The 18,427-nt window shown below is 43.3% G+C and overlaps 1 protein-coding gene across 2 annotated transcripts in view; it reads right to left on the bottom strand.

Moving 5' to 3' along the window:
- Positions 1 to 18,427, bottom strand: part of CFAP95 (cilia and flagella associated protein 95) — a 156,546-nt gene that overhangs the window by 57,168 nt on the left and 80,951 nt on the right. For both annotated transcript variants that reach the window (XM_073543720.1, XM_073543721.1), the window contains exon 4: positions 11,823 to 11,891. In XM_073543720.1, the coding sequence (XP_073399821.1) occupies positions 11,823 to 11,891 (69 nt within the window). The remainder of the gene's footprint in view (positions 1 to 11,822; positions 11,892 to 18,427) is intronic.

Below are 18,427 nucleotides of genomic sequence, written 5' to 3'. Positions count from 1 at the left end.
TGTGAGGGTCGCTATGTGTCCCCCAGGATGTGCTCAGAAGTGTAAAGTGTGCCTGTGACTCACAAGGCAGAATAAAAGTAAGTTTGAACTTGGTCAAGTTACTTTTGACCAGAGCACTCCCTGTGTGAGGCAACACAGGGCCAAGTGGAGCCAAAAGGTCTGGCTCCCCCGGAATACACGGCAGTGCGGTCACTTACGGCAACTGGTCCCGGACTGTCTTTTGTTTTCCCGGCTGCGATCCGGAGGATACAGTGTGCCGTGCACTGTGTGAGTTTTTGGACATTAAACTCGTTTAGTTTTGTACTTGCTTGGGTCACTGCCTCATCACTGCACAGCATGGACACCGCTGCATTACACAGCGCGTTCTCCCATCTTTTAATTCATTTTAAAGTGTCCTATGCTTACCACCTCCTCTCCCCAATAACTTTAAAGTCCCTGTGTCATAATGAATTGTAAGATGGGGGCTTAGCACCCTCCTCTACCACCCAATTCATTTTACATCCATATCTAATGTCTTCCTCCCCCTCCCCCTGTTCATAAGTCCACTATAATCCTCCCTTACTCCTATCCCATTCCCCATACCCCTTCATTGTCATCTCCCTCATGTCCATCATTGTCCTCTCCCCAACATTTATCATTGTTCTCTTCCCCACCCCCCATCTTTGTCCTCTCCTCCACCCCCAACATTGTCCTCCCCTCCACCCCCATCATTGTCCTCCCCCACACAAGTGTCCTCTCCATGAGCCCCATCATTGTTCTCCCCTACCATCTCATCATTGTCCTTCCCAAACCTGTGTCCTCTCCATCAGCCCCATCATTGCTCTCCCCCACCATTTCATCATTGTCCTTCCCCACACCTGTGTTTTCTCCCACCTTGATCACTGTTCTCCCCATTACCTCTCAGTGTTCTCTCCCCAGTGTATTGCTTAAAAAATATATATGTGCAGTGCAACTCACCTCTCCGTCCGTTCCCCAGCAGCATCATCATCGCCGGCAGCTTTCTCTTTGACACGGGTGTGCACTGCTTGCTGACGTCATCAAGCCTGGCGCACTGTGTCAGGAAGACCAGGAAAGAAAAAAGCACCGGGCAGGAAGCAGAGGATGCATCCCTGTTTCTCGGAGCCCGAGGCTCTGGGGTCCCATGGCCAGATTGCCCTCATCCCTGCAGGATCGCTCCCTGCCAGCCACACATGAGGGCAAACAGGACCTGATGCAGTTGCACTGACTACACAGGCGGTATGTCCACCCCTGCTCAGTACGATTACGGCGATATGAAACTTGTATAGATTTTTTTATTTAAGTAGAGAAAAAAAACCTGAAATTTGTAAAAAAATAAATTTTTGGTTTGTATTGCCATATTTTGAGACACGTAACATTTCTTTTTCTATCGATTGTGCTGGGTAACTGCTTGTTTTTGGCATGATGAGGTGTTTTATTGACACAATTTTTGATGCAATATAATGTTTTAATCATCTTTTACTGCATTTTTTTAGGCTGTAGTGGCCAAAAAAACAACAACACATTTCTGGAGTTTTGATTTTCTCTCTCATTATGGCATTTACTGATTGGGTTCATTAATTTTATAGTTTGATAGAATGGACTTTTTGGAATGTAGCATTACCAAATATGTTTATTTTTTCTTAGCTTTATTTTCAGTGAGGAAAAAGGAGGTGATTTTGAACTTTTATTTTTTTTATACTTTCATTTTTAGTCTTCTTGGGGGACTTTAAACTGCGATAGTCCTATCAGTTATAGTGCATACTGCAATAGCACAGTATCACACTATATAGTTTAAATCTCAGTCTCCTTTGAACTTCAGCATATGGGCTCTTTCCCACTTGCAATAAAATAGATCAATGCAAACCGATTAAAAATTGGATTGCAATCAAATCAATGTTTTTCTATAATTGTGTGTTCATCTGTGATCAAGATCGGACAGGAAAAAAATCACAGCCAATCTACAAAAGCCCCCATTTTTAATAACCAGTAAAGGCTAAGTATACAGCTATGAACTGATATTAACCCCTTTACCCCCAAGGGTGGTTTGCACGTTCATGACCGGGCCAATTTTTACAATTCTGACCACTGTCCCTTTATGAGGTCATAACTCTGGAATGCTTCAATGGATCCTGGTGATTCTGACATTGTTTTCTCGTGACATATTGTACTTCATGTTAGTGGTAAAATTTAATTGATATAACTTGCGTTTATTTGTGAAAAAAATGGAAATTTGGCGAAAATTTTGAAAATTTTGCAATTTTCCAACTTTGAATTTTCCTGCAAATGTCTTCATTTAAAAAGATTCCTTAAATTGGTGCGTGTCCTCCAATGCTTTGTAGCAAGTACCATCTGGTGCTCTCGAATTGTTTCCTAAGTCTGTTCCTAGACTCTGTGCCCAAGGAGGAAATAAGAAATGACCATCTGGTGAAAATCTTCTCTGTTAACCTTTCTTTGTTAGTCAAGGTTTCCAACCAGTCCATTTTAAACAGAAAATGAATTTTTGTCAATATTAATGATTTTGACGGAACATTTGAGTTTAACCATTGATGTAATATACTTTTTCTTACTGCTGAGGCCCAAATCACTAACATGGCCTTGGTGTGCTTTGGTAATACTCTTGGGGTCTCCTCTAGAATATTAAAAATAGCCCATTGCGGGGTAAGAGGGAACTCAAAACCACTCAATTGCTGTAACTCATAGTGAATATCTCGCCATAACTTTTGAATTTTAGGGCAACCCCACATACAGTGGGGCAAAAAAGTATTTAGTCAGTCAGCAATAGTGCAAGTTCCACCACTTAAAAAGATGAGAGGCGTCTGTAATTTACATCATAGGTAGACCTCAACTATGGGAGACAAACTGAGAAAAAAAAATCCAGAAAATCACATTGTCTGTTTTTTTTTCATTTTATTTGCATATTATGGTGGAAAATAAGTATTTGGTCAGAAACAAAATTTCATCTGAATACTTTGTGATATATCCTTTGTTGGCAATGACAGAGGTCAAACGTTTTCTGTAAGTCTTCACTAGGTTGCCACACACTGTTGTTGGTATGTTGGCCCATTCCTCCATGCAGATCTCCTCTAGAACAGTGATGTTTTTGGCTTTTCGCTTGGCAACACGGACTTTCAACTCCCTCCAAAGGTTTTCTATAGGGTTGAGATCTGGAGACTGGCTAGGCCACTCCAGGACCTTGAAATGCTTCTTACGAAGCCACTCCTTCGTTGCCCTGGCGGTGTGCTTTGGATCATTGTCATGTTGAAAGACCCAGCCACGTTTCATCTTCAATGCCCTTGCTGATGGAAGGAGGTTTTCACTCCAAATCTCACGATACATGGCCCCATTCATTCTTTCATGTACCCAGATCAGTCGTCCTGGCCCCTTTGCAGAGAAACAGCCCCAAAGCATGATGTTTCCACCACCATGCTTTACAGTAGGTATGGTGTTTGATGGATGCAACTCAGTATTCTTTTTCCTCCAAACACGACAAGTTGTGTTTCTACCAAACAGTTCCAGTTTGGTTTCATCAGACCATAGGACATTCTCCCAAAACTCCTCTGGATCATCCAAATGCTCTCTAGCAAACTTCAGACGGGCCCGGACAAGTACAGGCTTAAGCAGTGGGACACGTCTGGCACTGCAGGATCTGAGTCCATGGTGGCGTAGTGTGTTACTTATGGTAGGCCTTGTTACATTGGTCCCAGCTCTCTGCAGTTCATTCACTAGGTCCCCCCGCGTGGTTCTGGGATTTTTGCTCACCGTTCTTGTGATCATTCTGACCCCACGGGGTGGGATTTTGCGTGGAGCACCAGATCGAGGGAGATTATCAGTGGTCTTGTATGTCTTCCATTTTCTAATTATTGCTCCCACAGTTGATTTCTTCACTCCAAGCTGGTTGGCTATTGCAGATTCAGTCTTCCCAGCCTGGTGCAGGGCTACAATTTTGTTTCTGGTGTCCTTTGACAGCTCTTTGGTCTTCACCATAGTGGAGTTTGGAGTCAGACTGTTTGAGGGTGTGCACAGGTGTCTTTTTATACTGATAACAAGTTTAAACAGGTGCCATTACTACAGGTAATGAGTGGAGGAAAGAGGAGACTCTTAAAGAAGAAGTTACAGGTCTGTGAGAGCCAGAAATCTTGATTGCTTGTTTCTGACCAAATACTTATTTTCTACCATAATATGCAAATAAAATGAAAAAAAAACAGACAATGTGATTTTCTGGATTTTTTTTTCTCAGTTTGTCTCCCATAGTTGAGGTCTACCTATGATGTAAATTACAGACGCCTCTCATCTTTTTAAGTGGTGGAACTTGCACTATTGCTGACTGACTAAATACTTTTTTGCCCCACTGTATGATGGTAGATGTCAATATTATGTAAACCACATTTAACACATTGATAAGAATTTGTAGGAGACATTCTGGATTGAACATACGGGATAATATAAGCTCTATGTAGTAATAATATGGCCATATCGGTATAACTATTATATGGAGTAACTTTCCTTTGTGTCTCAGTAGCTTCTAATATATCTCCAACCTCCAACCCCTCCATATTATCCTTTATCCATCTCGCTGGACCCGAGGTTTTAGCATCCCAGGACCATTCCTTCCGCAGAGTGGAATATATGGTGCTAGTTGACACCAAATGAGACCTACCCGTTCTGAGAAGAGTGGCCAATTTATCGCCTGTTCTCTCTCTCTGGCCACAAACCTAAGAACCAGACTATGTGCCTGCAGGAATAAGAACGATCGTCCTTCAAATACAGGATAACGGGACACAGCCTCGTCAAAAGTGATTGTAGAGAAACTATGGTCTAATAAATCCACCACAAAAACACACTTCTGTTGTGCCATAATTTCATAGATTTTAGGCGGTTTACCTTTCAAAAATAGTGGGTTACCTAGAAAAGGCTGGAATGGTGGCAATCTACCTCCCAAATTACACAATTTCCTCCCTCTTCTCCAGGACAAAATAGTTTGCCAAAGTATCGGATGATCTCTAATTTCATCAGGGAGTTCTTCATTAGTCAGATGTAGCAAAGCTATTAAAGGGAATCTGTCACCCCTTTTTTGAGATATCATATAATGATATCATTCAATTGTGTGTCACATAAGGATTCTCTTCATACTTTTGCATCCCCCTGACAACGCACCTTTCATGCATAAATACCTTTTTTATATCGGTTCAGATGTATGTAAACTGCCGCTGTCCGGTCCGCTGGGCGGGGCTTATTCACCTGCTCCCCCCCTCCCTGTCTTGCTCTACACATTTCTTCTTGTGTAGAGCAAGACAGGGAGGGGGGGAGCAGTTGAATAAGCCCTGCCCAACAGAACGTACCATGGCAGTTTACATACATCTTAACCGATATAAAAAAGATATTTATGCATGAAAGGTGCGGGGTCAGGGGGAAGCAAAAGTACTAAGAGAATCCTTATGTGACACACAATTGAATGATATCGTTATATGATATCTCAAAAAAGGGTGACAGATTCCCTTTAAAGATATATGTGGATAAATCTGCCCCTCTAGAGGAGTATTGGCGAAGTGGGATGTTCCCTGCATTGACTCTACAACTAGATATAGTACCTATTGCTGTTCTTATATTATAGGTTATCGATTTTCCATGTACAAACCCCGTCTGATGTGGTGAAATTAACTCAGGAATAATTTGCTGAACTCTGGTTGCCAATATTTTTGTCAAGAGTTTAAAATCTGCATTGAGCAGTGAGATTGGGCGGTATCCCTCCATCTGCAATGGATCTTACCCAGGCTTAGGAAGCATAATAATATAAGCCTCATTAAATCTATCTGGAATGATTCCATTAAATAACTCAACTAGGTGTGGACCTACCCATGGTCCTAAGATTTTATAATATTCTCCACTAAACCCATCTGGACCCGGTGCCTTAGAAATCTTAAGAGTAGAAATGGCTGACAGGACTTCCGTAATGGTAATAGGTGAGTTAAGCAGGTTTCTCTGATCCTCGGTAATGCCAGGAGCCACCCCATCCCCAGGGGAAGTCCTGCAGCGCCCAGCGCGTCTGAGGTCAGTATGTGTCAGAGGGGCCAGACAGAGTGGGTGAGGGGAGAGACAAGGAGAAGCCCAGCGCTTCTATCAGACAATACCTCTCCTGTTAAAACTCCCGGCAGTAGTCCGCAGTGGTCCTCAGTTTTCAGAGATGGCAAGATGGCGCCTGTACTATTATAGTTGTGTCCCCTTGGTCCTCTAACCGCTCAGACAGGGGCAGCTGGGGATGACAATTTAACCTTTATTTCTTCCTCCAAGGATGCAGGCTGTGTTCCAATCAGCTCCAGGGGACAAATCCAAGCCGTGGGCTTGTGTAATTCCGGGTGTTTTTTAATTTTCTTGGAGCTCTCAGCAGCCACGTCTTGTCTCTCCTGAAGGCAAGCACCATCCCCCAAATAATGAACATTTAACTTTTTTTTCACAAAAAAATTACTTCAGGTCCAATTTTTTTTATTTTTCCAAGGGTAACAGGAGAAATTGGACTGCAAAAGTTATTGTGTAATTTGTCCTGAGTACGCTGATACCTGATATGTGGGGGGAACCACTGTTTCGGTGTATGGCAGAGCTCAGAAGGGAAGGAGCGCCGTTTGACTTTTTCAATGAAAAATTGGCTGGAATTCAGATCGGACGCCATGTCAAGTTTGGAGAGCCCCTGATGTGCCTAAACAGTGGAAACCCCCCACAAGTGACCCCATTTTGGAAACTAGACCCCTAAAGGAACTTATCTAGATATGTGGTGAGAACTTTGAACCCCCAAGTGCTTCACAGAAGTTTATAACGTAGAGTCATAAAAATAAAACAAATCATATTTTTTTCCGTACAGCTGTACAATTAAAAAATCATATTTTTTCCATAAAAATGATCTTTTCATCCCCAATTTTTATTTTCCCAAAGGTAACAGGACCCCAAAAGTTATTGTGCAATTTGTCCTGAGTACGCTGATACACCATGTGTGGGTGTAAACAACTATTTGGGCGTAAGGCAGAGCTCGGAAGGGAAGCAGCGCCATTTGACTTTTTTGGCTGGAATTGAGTTCGGACGCCATGTCGCGTTTGGAAAGCCCCTGATGTGCCTAAACAGTGGAAACCCCCCAATTCTAACTCCAACCCTAACCCCAACACACCCCTAACCCTAATGTCAGCCCCAACCCTAGCCCTAACCCTAATGGGAAAATGGAAATAAATACACTTTTTTATTTAATTATTTTTCCCTAACCAAGGGGGTGGTAAATGGGGGTTTGATTTACTATTTATAGCGGGTTTTTGTTTGGCAGCTGTCACACGCTAAAAGACGCTTTTTATTGTAAAAATAGTTTTTGCATCACCACATTATCAGAGCTATAATTTTTCCATATTTGACCCACTGAGTCAAGTGAGGTCTTATTTTTTGCGGAATGAGTTGTCGTTTTTATTGGTACCATTTTCGGGCACGTGACATGTTTTGATCGCTTTTTATTCCGATTTTTAGGGCGCAGAATGAACAAAAACCAGCATTTCATTAATTTTTTTTGGGGTGGGGGGGCGTTTACACCGTTCCGCGTGTGGTAAAATTGATAAAGCGGCTTTCTTCTTCGGGTCAGTACGGTTACAGCGATACCTCATTTATGTTTTTTTTTAATGTTTTGGCGCTTTTATGCAATGAAAACAATTTTATATAAAAAATAATTATTTTTGCATCGCTTTATTCTGCGAGCTATAACTTTTTAACTTTTTAGCTGATAACGCTGTATGACAGCTCGTTTTTTGCGGAACAAGATTACGTGTTCAGCGGTACCATGGTTATTTATATCTGTCTTTTTGATCGCGCGTTATTGCACTTTTTGTTCGGCGGTATGATGATAAAGAATTGTTTTTTGCTTTTTTTTAAGGGGTTAACTAGTGGGACAGTTTTATGGGGCGGGTTGTTACGGACACGGCGATACTAAATATGTGTACTTTTATTGTTTTGGGTTTTTTTTATTTCCATAAAAATGAATTTATTGGGGAATATTTTTTTTTTTAATTTAGCGATCTTTTTATAAATTATTTTTACACTTTTTTTTTTTTTTTACTTTATTATATTGTCCCGGCGGGACATCACTATAAGATGTCAGATCGCTGACATCGCGTCGCTCTGGGGGTCGCAGGGAAGCACGGAGGGAACCCCCTCCCTGCGCGCTTCTCTCGTATGCCCCCGGTACACTGTGATCATGTTTGATCGCAGTGTGCCAGGGGTTAATGTGTCGGGGGCAGTCCGTGACCGCCCCTGACACATAGTGCCAGGTATCAGCTGTGATAATCAGCTGACACCCGGCCGCGATCAGCGGCGCTCCCCCCGTGAGCGCCGCTGATCGCTATGACGTACTATCCCGTCCTTGCGAATGAAGTCCCAGGGCACATGGACGGGATAGTACGTCATATGGCAGAAAGGGGTTAATAGTAGTCAGGAAGGCTCCATGGGTATTACCCCCTTTCCAGGCTATAATCATCTGCCCCCAGCCGTCGGCTTTCCCTCTGCTGGTTTGGAAAATTACGCGTGAGCCCATGCCATTTTTTTCAAAAAAATAATCATTTATTAATTAAATACAGGTACAGTAACCTGCACACACACTGTACTAATTGTATATGTGACTGACATCTTTATATCTATCTATTCTATATGTATATATCTATTCTATCTATTCTATTCTGTCGGGTCCTGCTGTGATTTTACTATACACGGCAGATGAATTGCCGGTTTTTCAAAGGACATGGGGGATCCCACGTCTTTTTTATTTCCTAAAGGAATTTATTAACTAAAAAAAAACCATGTACAGTAAGCCCCTTTTGTTTTTGTCTACAGTAAGCTACACACACAAAACACTGATTATATATCTCACTTACATCTAATATATAAAGCTTAATGTGTGTGTGTGTGTGTGTGTATGTATGTATGTATGTCCCGGATTGGCATCTGCACCGTCGCAGCTACAGCCACAAAATTTTGCACAGTCACAAGTCTGGACCCCGAGAGCATCGGGATGTTGAGAGGCGAAATTTTAACCCTGCGCGTTCCAATTCACCAAACAATTTTGCCTATTATTCTTATCATTTCTATGGTGTTATCATCCTTGTGTAAAGCTGGAAATAACACAATTTATTACCGTGCCAACACAGACCACCCTCTGACACAGACTGCAGGGGGAGCCCAGTATCACACTGGATAGGATTAGATGCACGGCTCAGCAGTCAGTATCACACAGGATAGGATTAGATACACAGCTCAGCAGTCAGTATCACACAGGAGAGGATTAGACACATGGCTCAGCAGTCAGTATCACACAGGATAGGAATAGATACACGGCTCTGCAGTCAGTATCACACAGAATAGGATTAGATACACGGCTCAGCAGACAGTATCACACAGAATAGGATTAGATACATGGCTGAGCAGTCAGTATCACACAGGATAGGGTTAGATACACGGCTCAGCAGTCAGTATCACACAGGATAGGGTTAGATACACTGCTCAGCAAATGGTATCACACAGGATAGGATTAGATACACAGCTCAGCAGAAAGTATCACACAGGAGAGGATTAGGCACACAGCTCAGCAGACATTATCACACAGGATAGGGTTAGATACACAGATACACATGTTGTTTATCAAAAGGCTCTTGAATGACTTGAAAATAATATACTATCAATACTTGGGTAATCATTTAGTTAATTTGTGTTGCAAATCTGTAGTGTTGAATATATAATGTGAAATGTTTTTATGCGCAATATAATCATTATAATTTGTTATAACTAACCACAGTTGGTTACTATGCCCGGGCAACGCCGGGCTCTTCAGCTAGTATTTATATAAAGTATATGTTTTTTGTATATCTAATCAGGCAGTCAGTATCAGACAGGATAGGATTAGATACACAGCTCAGCAGTCAGTATCACACAGCATAGGATTAGATACACAGCTCAGCAGTCAGTATCACACAGGAGAGGATTAATGAATATGCAAATAGAATGGTCAGAAATCCAGGCTAAGGTCAGAGTTTAACTATAGCAAATTACACAGTAGCACGCAGGGGAACCAAGAATATATCCGGCAGCTTGCAAGACCAGTCCCAAGGTATTTGAGGGATCAGGTCATCCCTCACAGGTTCCCAGACCGATGATGTAACCAGGACCGCCCCCAGGACCAGGCCAGACGGACATGCTGTAAGCCCTACATGATTGACAGAGGGGCGGAGCCTGCAGCCACCAGATGCCTGCACAGGGGCCTCTTCTCTGTCACCACCCTCACCCTGAGGCAAACCATGGCGCCTCCCAGTGGTCAAGGCAGGAACAGCCATCCACGAGTCTGACGGCGACGTGACGGCCCGGCGCCTCCTAGTGACCGAGACTGGAACAGCAGGCCCCGAGTCTGGCGGCAAAGTGTCAGTCCGGCACCTCCTAGTGGCCGGAGCCAGAACAGCAGGCCCTGAGTCTGGCGGCGACGTGCCAGTCCGGCGCCTCCTAGTGGCCGAAGCCGGAACAGCAGGCCCTGAGTCTGACAGCGACGTGACAGGTATTTATTGATCAAAGGTGGGGAGTCAAGGGGCATCAAAAGTACTGTTATAATGCATAGTTGACACTGAATTGAATGATATTTTTACATGCTATGCGAAAAAAGTGGTGACAGATTCCCTTTAAATGGTTAACATTCACAACCAAAACTCTGCTCTGGTCGCAGCTGTTGGAGACAGATTCCAGCTATTAAATATATATATATATATATATATATATCTGCCTGGTATGGAATGAGTTCAGCTCATGCGCCCTCTCTGCACACCATCACACACATACGATACGATACACTTTATTGATCCCGAGGGAAATTATGGTATTATTATGGAAATTATGGAATTATTATGGAAATTATTATTATGGAAATTATGGTATGGTACATGCGCTTGACACTGCGGAAAGAGTAGGGATGAGCAGACCCGTGGAAGTTCAGGTTCTGGTACCTCACCCGAGGTTTGTTCCAAAACTTGGTTTGATTACCAGAACTGCACCTGAACTTTAACCAGAACGACCTCCGAACATTGCAACGGATTTTCGGGAGAAGTCTGTGTTCGGTGCTTAGCAACTGACACTAACTCTCGGGTACGAACACAGAACTTTTTAAGTTTTGAGATAGCTCATCTCTAGTTAAGGGGTTAACAATCAAGCAACCTTCATCTGTAGCTGTTCTAAGCCGCTAATCCTTATTCTGACAGACCATTTAGCTACCTCAGTACGAAACCTACATTTTCACTAAGTTAGCAGACATTAGCCCAGTGAATGTGTCATTGAGGTTAATGTGATCATACACATTGTAAAAGTAATCAAGCTATTATAAGGTAGAAGGAAATTTAGACCTTTAACCCGTTCCCACAGCTGCCATTATTTTGTTTTTGCACTTTAGTTTTTCCAATATATTTTTTTTTTTTTAAAGTGTCAACATTTTTTTTCCCATTTAAAACTATAAAAGTCAACAAAATCAGGTATATTCACCCATGTGATGTCACAACTACAGTACACGTGATCTCTACAGCCATTCATGTGATATAGATGGTACAGGCCTTCATGATTAGTAACTGGCTGCAGCAGTCAAGTGTGCTGTAGTTGTGATGTTACATCGGCAGCCTGTCAAAAAAACAGAGCAGCAGAGAAGAGCTGGCGCCGGAAGAGCGGCTTTTGAGTATAACCGATTTAATTCATTTTATCAACAGCAAGCCAATGGAGTTAATAAAAAGGTATAGAAGGAAAATGCTTTTAATTATTTATCTTACATTTTAATTACTTACATTTTGTTGTGATGTTTATTATAATGTGGCAAAACAGCTCCAAATCCACTATCTGGAAGTCCAGTCTGCCTACAAGGAAATACACAGAAAACATTACACATTTCACTTAGTGTCACTTTCTGGAGAAACGTTTGTCAGGTATCAGCACTTCGCTGCCCCTAATCGTCAGGACAATCACTAAATTTATTGATGATTGATGGATGAGGCCACGGCTGCTTTCACTACCTGGTGTTAGGCGTCAGGTTTCTGCGTCTGCTCTGCAGGAATCCAGAGCCTCACATTCTGCGGTCTCCTGCTGTCTATCTACTGCAGAGAAGATTACTTTGCAGCAGACCGCTCCAGAGACTAAGTTTCTCTGTGCTCCTACTGGGCATGCTCACGAGACGATCTCCCATTGGAGATCGGGAGTCATGTGCCCAGGTCCTGCTCCAGATCTCATTGGTCCATCTCAGAGATCTGGAAGGTCCCGCATGGCTATAAAAAGCATGCATGACCGTTCGGCCATGCGCTAGTATAGACTTTTCAAGCTAAATGTGTGAATGGTGACGGATGTATGACTCTGGTGACTGACTCATTGAAACCCCTTCCCTCTGATATTATGCATGTGGATAGGGAATTAGTGCAGCAGTCAGCGCCAGTTAGTGGCAAGCCTTAGGCCACTGTGCACACCGCACCTCTACTCTAGCGTCCGACATTGCGCCTGCTTCCTAGCTTTGTCGACTAGCGGCTGTGTCCTACGCCGCGCTGCAGTTGCAGCCTTGCTTGGCGTCCGCAGTAGCGACGCCACACACACAGTAGGTCTAGACGGACGCAGCTCCTCTGCCTTGGGTCCTGCTCCTGTGACACTAACATGCTCAGCGTTTTTGTATGTTTATGTTGTGGCGCCTGTGTGTGAACAGAGCACGGTTCGCGCACTTCGGGTGAAGTTGAACCCGTGCGCATTATGCCGCCATATTGCTCGTCTGTCATTACCTAGCAGCGGTGTAACACCTACTGCACGGTGGACCCCGAGCGGCGAACGCACTTTATTTATTTTTATTTAGTGCGTTCTGCCGTTCCTAACACCTGGCAGGTTATTGTCCTCTCCTCCTTGAGTGTACAGTATACAGTGCCTTGCGAAAGTATTCGGCTCCCTGGAACTTTTCAACCTTCTCCCACATATCATGCTTCAAACCTAAATATACCAAAAGTAAATTTTTGGTGAAGAATCAACAACAAGTGGGACACAATTGTGAAGTTGAACGAAATATATTGGTTATTTTAAATTTTTGTGGAAATTCAAAAACTGAAAAGTGGGGCGTGCAATATTATTCGGCACCTTTAACTTAATACTTTGTTGTGCCACCTTTTGCTGCGATTACAGCTGCAAGTCGCTTGGGGTATGTCTCTATCACTTTTTTGTACATCGAGAGACTGAAATTCTTGCCCATTCTTCCTTGGCAAACAGCTCGAGCTCTGTGAGGTTTGAGGGAGATCGTTTGTGAAAAGCAGTTTTCAACTCTTTCCACAGATTCTCGATTGGATTCAGGTCTGGACTTTGACTTGGTCATTCTAACTTCTGGATATGTTTATTTGTGAACCATTCCATTGTAGATTTTGCTTTATGTTTGGGATCATTGTCTTGTTGGAAGACAAATCTCTGTCCCAGTCTCAGGTCTTTTGCAGACTCCAACAGATTTTCTTCAAGAATGGTCCTGTATTTGGCTCCATCCATCTTTCCATCAATTTTAACCATCTTCCCTGTCAATGCTGAAGAAAAGCAGGCCCAAACCATGATGCTGCCACCACCATGTTTGACACTGGGGATGGTGTGTTCAGGGTGATGAGCTGTGTTGCCTTTACGCTAAACATATCGTTTGGCATTGTTGTCAAAAAGTTTGATTTTTGTTTCATCTGACCAGAGCACCTTCTTCAACATGTTTGGTGTGTCTCCCAGGTGGCTTTTTGCAAACTTTAAATGACACTTTTTATGGATATTTTTGAGAAATGGCTTTCTTCTTGCCAGTCTTCCATAAAGGCCAGATTTGTGCAGTGTACGACTGATTGTTGTCCTATGAACAGACTGTCCCAGCTCAGCTGTAGATCTCTGCAGTTCATCCAGAGTGATCATGGGCCTCTTGGCTGCATCTCTGAAGAGTGTTCTCCTTGTTTGAGATGAAAGTTTAGAGGGACGGCCGGGTCTTGGTAGATTTGCAGTGGTATGATACTCCTTCCATTTCAATATGATCACTTGCACAGTGCTCCTTGGGATGTTTTGGAAATCATTTTGTATCCAAATCCGGCTTTAAACTTCTCCACAACTGTATCACGGACCAGCCTGTTGAGTTCCTTGGTCTTCATGATGCTCTCTGTGCTTCAAACAGAATCCTGAGACTATCACAGAGCAGGTGCATGTATACAAAGACTTGATTACACACAGGTGGATTATATTTATCATCATTAGTCATTTAGGACAACATTGGATCATTCAGAGATCCACAATGAACTTCTGGAGTAAGTTTGCTGCACTAAAAAGTAAAAGGGCCGAATAATATTGCACGCCCCACTTTTCAGTTTTTGCATTTCCACAAAAATGTAAAATAGCCAATAAATTTCGTTCAACTTCACAATTTTGTTCCACTTGTTGTTGATTCTTCACCAAAAATTTACATTTGGTATCTTTATGTTTGAAGCATTATATGTGGGAAAAGGTTGAAAAGTTCCAGGGAGCCGAATACTTTCGCAACGCACTGTATATACACCTGATTACAATGCATGGGACACATTATAATATATTATAATTATATATCTGGCAAAAATTAAGACACCACTGCACCATCAGCTTCTTTACATGTCTGACAGCCATTCCATTCCAGTGTCAGTTGAATTCCAACCAGAGTACACCTCATTCTACTTAATGTGCTTCTGATTAGGTCATCACCTAAACCAAATCTTATTTAATGAAGGAAATCCTCATGCAATAGGACAAACTGGAAGGCAAAACAAGTGCTAGTAATATCCCAAAAGTAATAGGAATAAAATAATAACTTTTAACCATGCCAAAGGAGTTGAAAAGAAAAGTCTTGAGTGAGGAAAAGAAGGGCTCAATTCTGGCTTTACTAGCAGAGAGATAGAGTGAGCATCATGTTGCCTCCATCCTTAAAATTTCTAAGATGGCAATCCATTACAACAAGGTCAAGCAGCAGACATTGGGGACAACAAAGCTACAGACCGGCATAGGGTGAAAACGACTCTCCACTGACCGGGATGACCGTCATCTTATCTGAATGTCACTCAGCAACCGCAGGATGACATCAAGTGACCTACAAAAGGCAGCTGGGGTGAAGTGCACAGCAAGAACAGTTTGTAACAGGCTCCTAGAGGCAGGGCTCAAGTCATGTAAAGGTAGAAAAAAGCCTTTCATCAATGAGAAGCAAAGGAGAACCAGGTTGAAGTTTGCCAAAGACCATAAGGATTGGACCATAGAGGACTGGAGTAAGGTAATCTTCTCTAATGAGTCTAATTTTTAGCTTTGCCCAACACCTGGTTGTCTAATGGTTAGACGGAGACCTGGAGAGGCCTACAAGCCACAATGTCTTGCACCCTCTGTAAAATTTGGTGGAGGATTGGCGATGATCTGGGGATGCTCCAGCAAGGCAATGTTCCCCAACTCTGAGGACTGTTTTTTCCAGCAGGGCAATGCGCCATGCTACACAGCTAGGTCAACCAATGTGTGGATGAAGGACCACCACATCAAATCCCTGTCATGACCAGCCTAATCTCCAGACCTGAACCCCATTGAAAACCTCTGGAATGTAATCAAAAGGAAGATGGATAGTCACAAGGCATCAAACAAAGAAGAGCTGCTTAATTTTTTGTACCAGGAGTGGCATAAGGTCACCCAAAAGTAATGTGAAAGACTGGTGGAAAGCATGCCAAGACGCATGAAATCTGTGATTAAAAATCATGGCTATTCCACAAAATATTGATTTCTGAACTCTTCCTGAGTTAAAACATTAGTATTGTTGTTTCTAAATGATTATGAACTTGTTTTCTTAGCATTGCTTGAGGTCTACAAGAACTAAATTTTTTTTGCTATTTTGACCGTTTCTCATGTTCTGAAAATAAATACAAAATATAGTAGTAGTAGTTTATAGAATAAAAGAGCAATTTACATTTTACTCATAAATATACATATAAAGAGAAAAATCAGACAAACTGAACATTTGGAAATGGTCTCTTAATTTTTGCCAGAGCTGTCTATTCTGATCCAGAGCATCCCAAGCATGCTTAATGAGTGTCATGTCTGGTGAGTAGAGATGAGCGACTTTGCCTTTTTTCGGGTCGAGTCGGTTTTCTCAAAAGTCGGGTCGAACGCAATCGGCCGATTATCGTGAAAAGTCGAAGGCCAACTGAAACACGAAACCCAATGCAAGTCAATGGGGAAGAAAAGTCGGCAGTGAGTGGAGGACAGGAAACACACCTACAGTGCCCATTTTAATGCCCAAAACATCAATTCTTATTACTTAAGCTTGTCAACCTTAATTTACTTTATAATAATAGTTAGGCATTGAAAACTGGGGGTTATTTGGCTAAAGTTGTGGGGGGGGGGTAGGGCTGGCTCCAGATTTTAGTGGGCCCAGGGCCAAAGAGTGTCACTGGGCTCCTTTAACACATGCCACAATTCATGATCCTCTGATACCGCAAAGAAATAGCGGTATAGTACAATGAAAAATACTTCACTTCTTACATCACATGACTGATATCCATTTTAAATTCTCCAATAGCTCCAAAAACGGACAGTATATTACTCCATACAGTATTATGGCCACCGCATAGTGCGCCATACAGAGTAATGAGGCCCATATATTTCTCCATACAGAATCATTGGACCCATATAATGTTCGATACAGTATATGATGAGCTCCACATAATGCTACAGTATATGTTGGTCCCCATAGATGAAGCTCCACTGTCTTATAGGCCCAAAAAATGCTCCATATATAATGGGCCCCATTTCTAATGCTCCAGTGTATAATGGGCCCTGTAAATGCTGCTCCAGTGGCTGATTTCCACCTTTGGAATGCTCCAGTGTATGGTGGGCCCCATATATCATTCTCCAGAGTATAGTGCTCCCCAAAAAATGCTCCCAACCTTTAAAACAATTAAAGTCTCCTCGCTAGGGAATCCTTGTACTCTGGACTCCTCGTCGTCCCCATCTTCCATCTCTCTGCACTTGGACTGTTTAGGCAGAGGGCGTACAGACATGATGTCATCGCGCTCTCTGACCAGAATGTCACTGTCAGGAAACGCGGAAGACGTCACGGCGGTGGAGCAGGGAGAGGTAAGTATTTCAACTTTGCAAGTGCTATGATCCTGAGCAAGCAGGGGGGCCCACTCGTTGGCGACGGCACTGGCACAGGGCCCTTCATAGTACGGCGGTGTGTCAGACGGCGGGTCGGCGGGTGGGGCCCTCCCCCGGCAGAGACACTTTTGCGTACTATGAGGGGCCCTGTACCAGTGTCGTCGCCCATGAGTATGCCCCCACCTGCTCAAGGAACCTGCACTTTCATCTGCAACTTCCTCTCTGTCACCGTGTAAGGTTGTATAGTATGCGGGAAGGGGAACCTGAGTTCCATCAGGGTCAGATTCTGGCTGTGTAGAGTGTGAGGGGAATGAGTGGTCTGGGTCAATCTACCAGCAGAATCATCTAGCAGTGGCTGGGCATCAGTGCTGTCACGATCCATTTCTTGGATCTGTGTCAGGTCTGGATTTTCTCACATTTAAAACTTTTTCTCTTTTCGCCCATCGGGTGTTTAATATGAGTTTTGCCTCCGGTGGCCGCTGGGGTTTACTACAACTGTAGTTGGTCTGCTGAGGTATATTCCCCCCGGTGGCTGCCGAGGTTACTGCAGGGAGACTGCATGTGATAACTTCTCCCCCTCCTTCCTATAAAAGGAGTTCAGGTGCTGGAAGTCACTTTTGGTTATACATTTGCTCTTGGGAGACCAACCAAGCTGGAGTTCAGGAGCTGAGTTCTGTGGTGCTTCAGTTGTTTGCTGTTGTCAAGTGGCTATCTCTGCTGTCCAGGAGCATTGCAAGCTAAGTTTTATTTTATTTTACCCTGTCTGTTGTATCTTTACTTGGGTTTTTTCCCTGTCTCACCTCCTGGGGAGGGGGTTGGGTGTTTAGCTCAGGGCTAAACAGGAGACAGGGACAGGTCGGGGACTTGGGCCTCACTACCTTTAAGTGTACCCCCAAGTTAAGGAAAGACAAGGCATCCCCTTAGCCTGAGGGGCAGTTCAGGGGCCCCGGTTCCACATCTTCTGTTTTCCCCTTATTGCCCCGTGACAGGCTCTCTCTGCAGTCCAGGAGTATTGCAGCAGAGCAAGCTAAGTTTTATTTTCTTTCACCCTGTCTGTTGTATCCTTCCTTGGGTTTTTTCCCTGTCTCACCTCCTGGGGAGGGGGTTGGGTGTTTAGCTCAGGGCTAAACAGGAGACAGGGACAGGTCGGGGACTTGGGCCTCACTACCTTTAAGTGTATCCCCAAGTTAAGGAAAGACAGGGCATCCCCTTAGCCTAAGGGGCAGTTCAGTGGCCCCGGTTCCACATCTTCTGTTTTCCC

Source organism: Dendrobates tinctorius, unplaced genomic scaffold (genome assembly GCF_039654945.1).
Source record: "Dendrobates tinctorius isolate UK_male_01 unplaced genomic scaffold, ASM3965494v1 ptg000134l, whole genome shotgun sequence".
NCBI classification, from domain to species: domain Eukaryota; kingdom Metazoa; phylum Chordata; class Amphibia; order Anura; family Dendrobatidae; genus Dendrobates; species Dendrobates tinctorius.
Note: the sequence above shows the minus strand (reverse complement) of the source record. Positions and strands in the feature narration are given on the sequence as shown.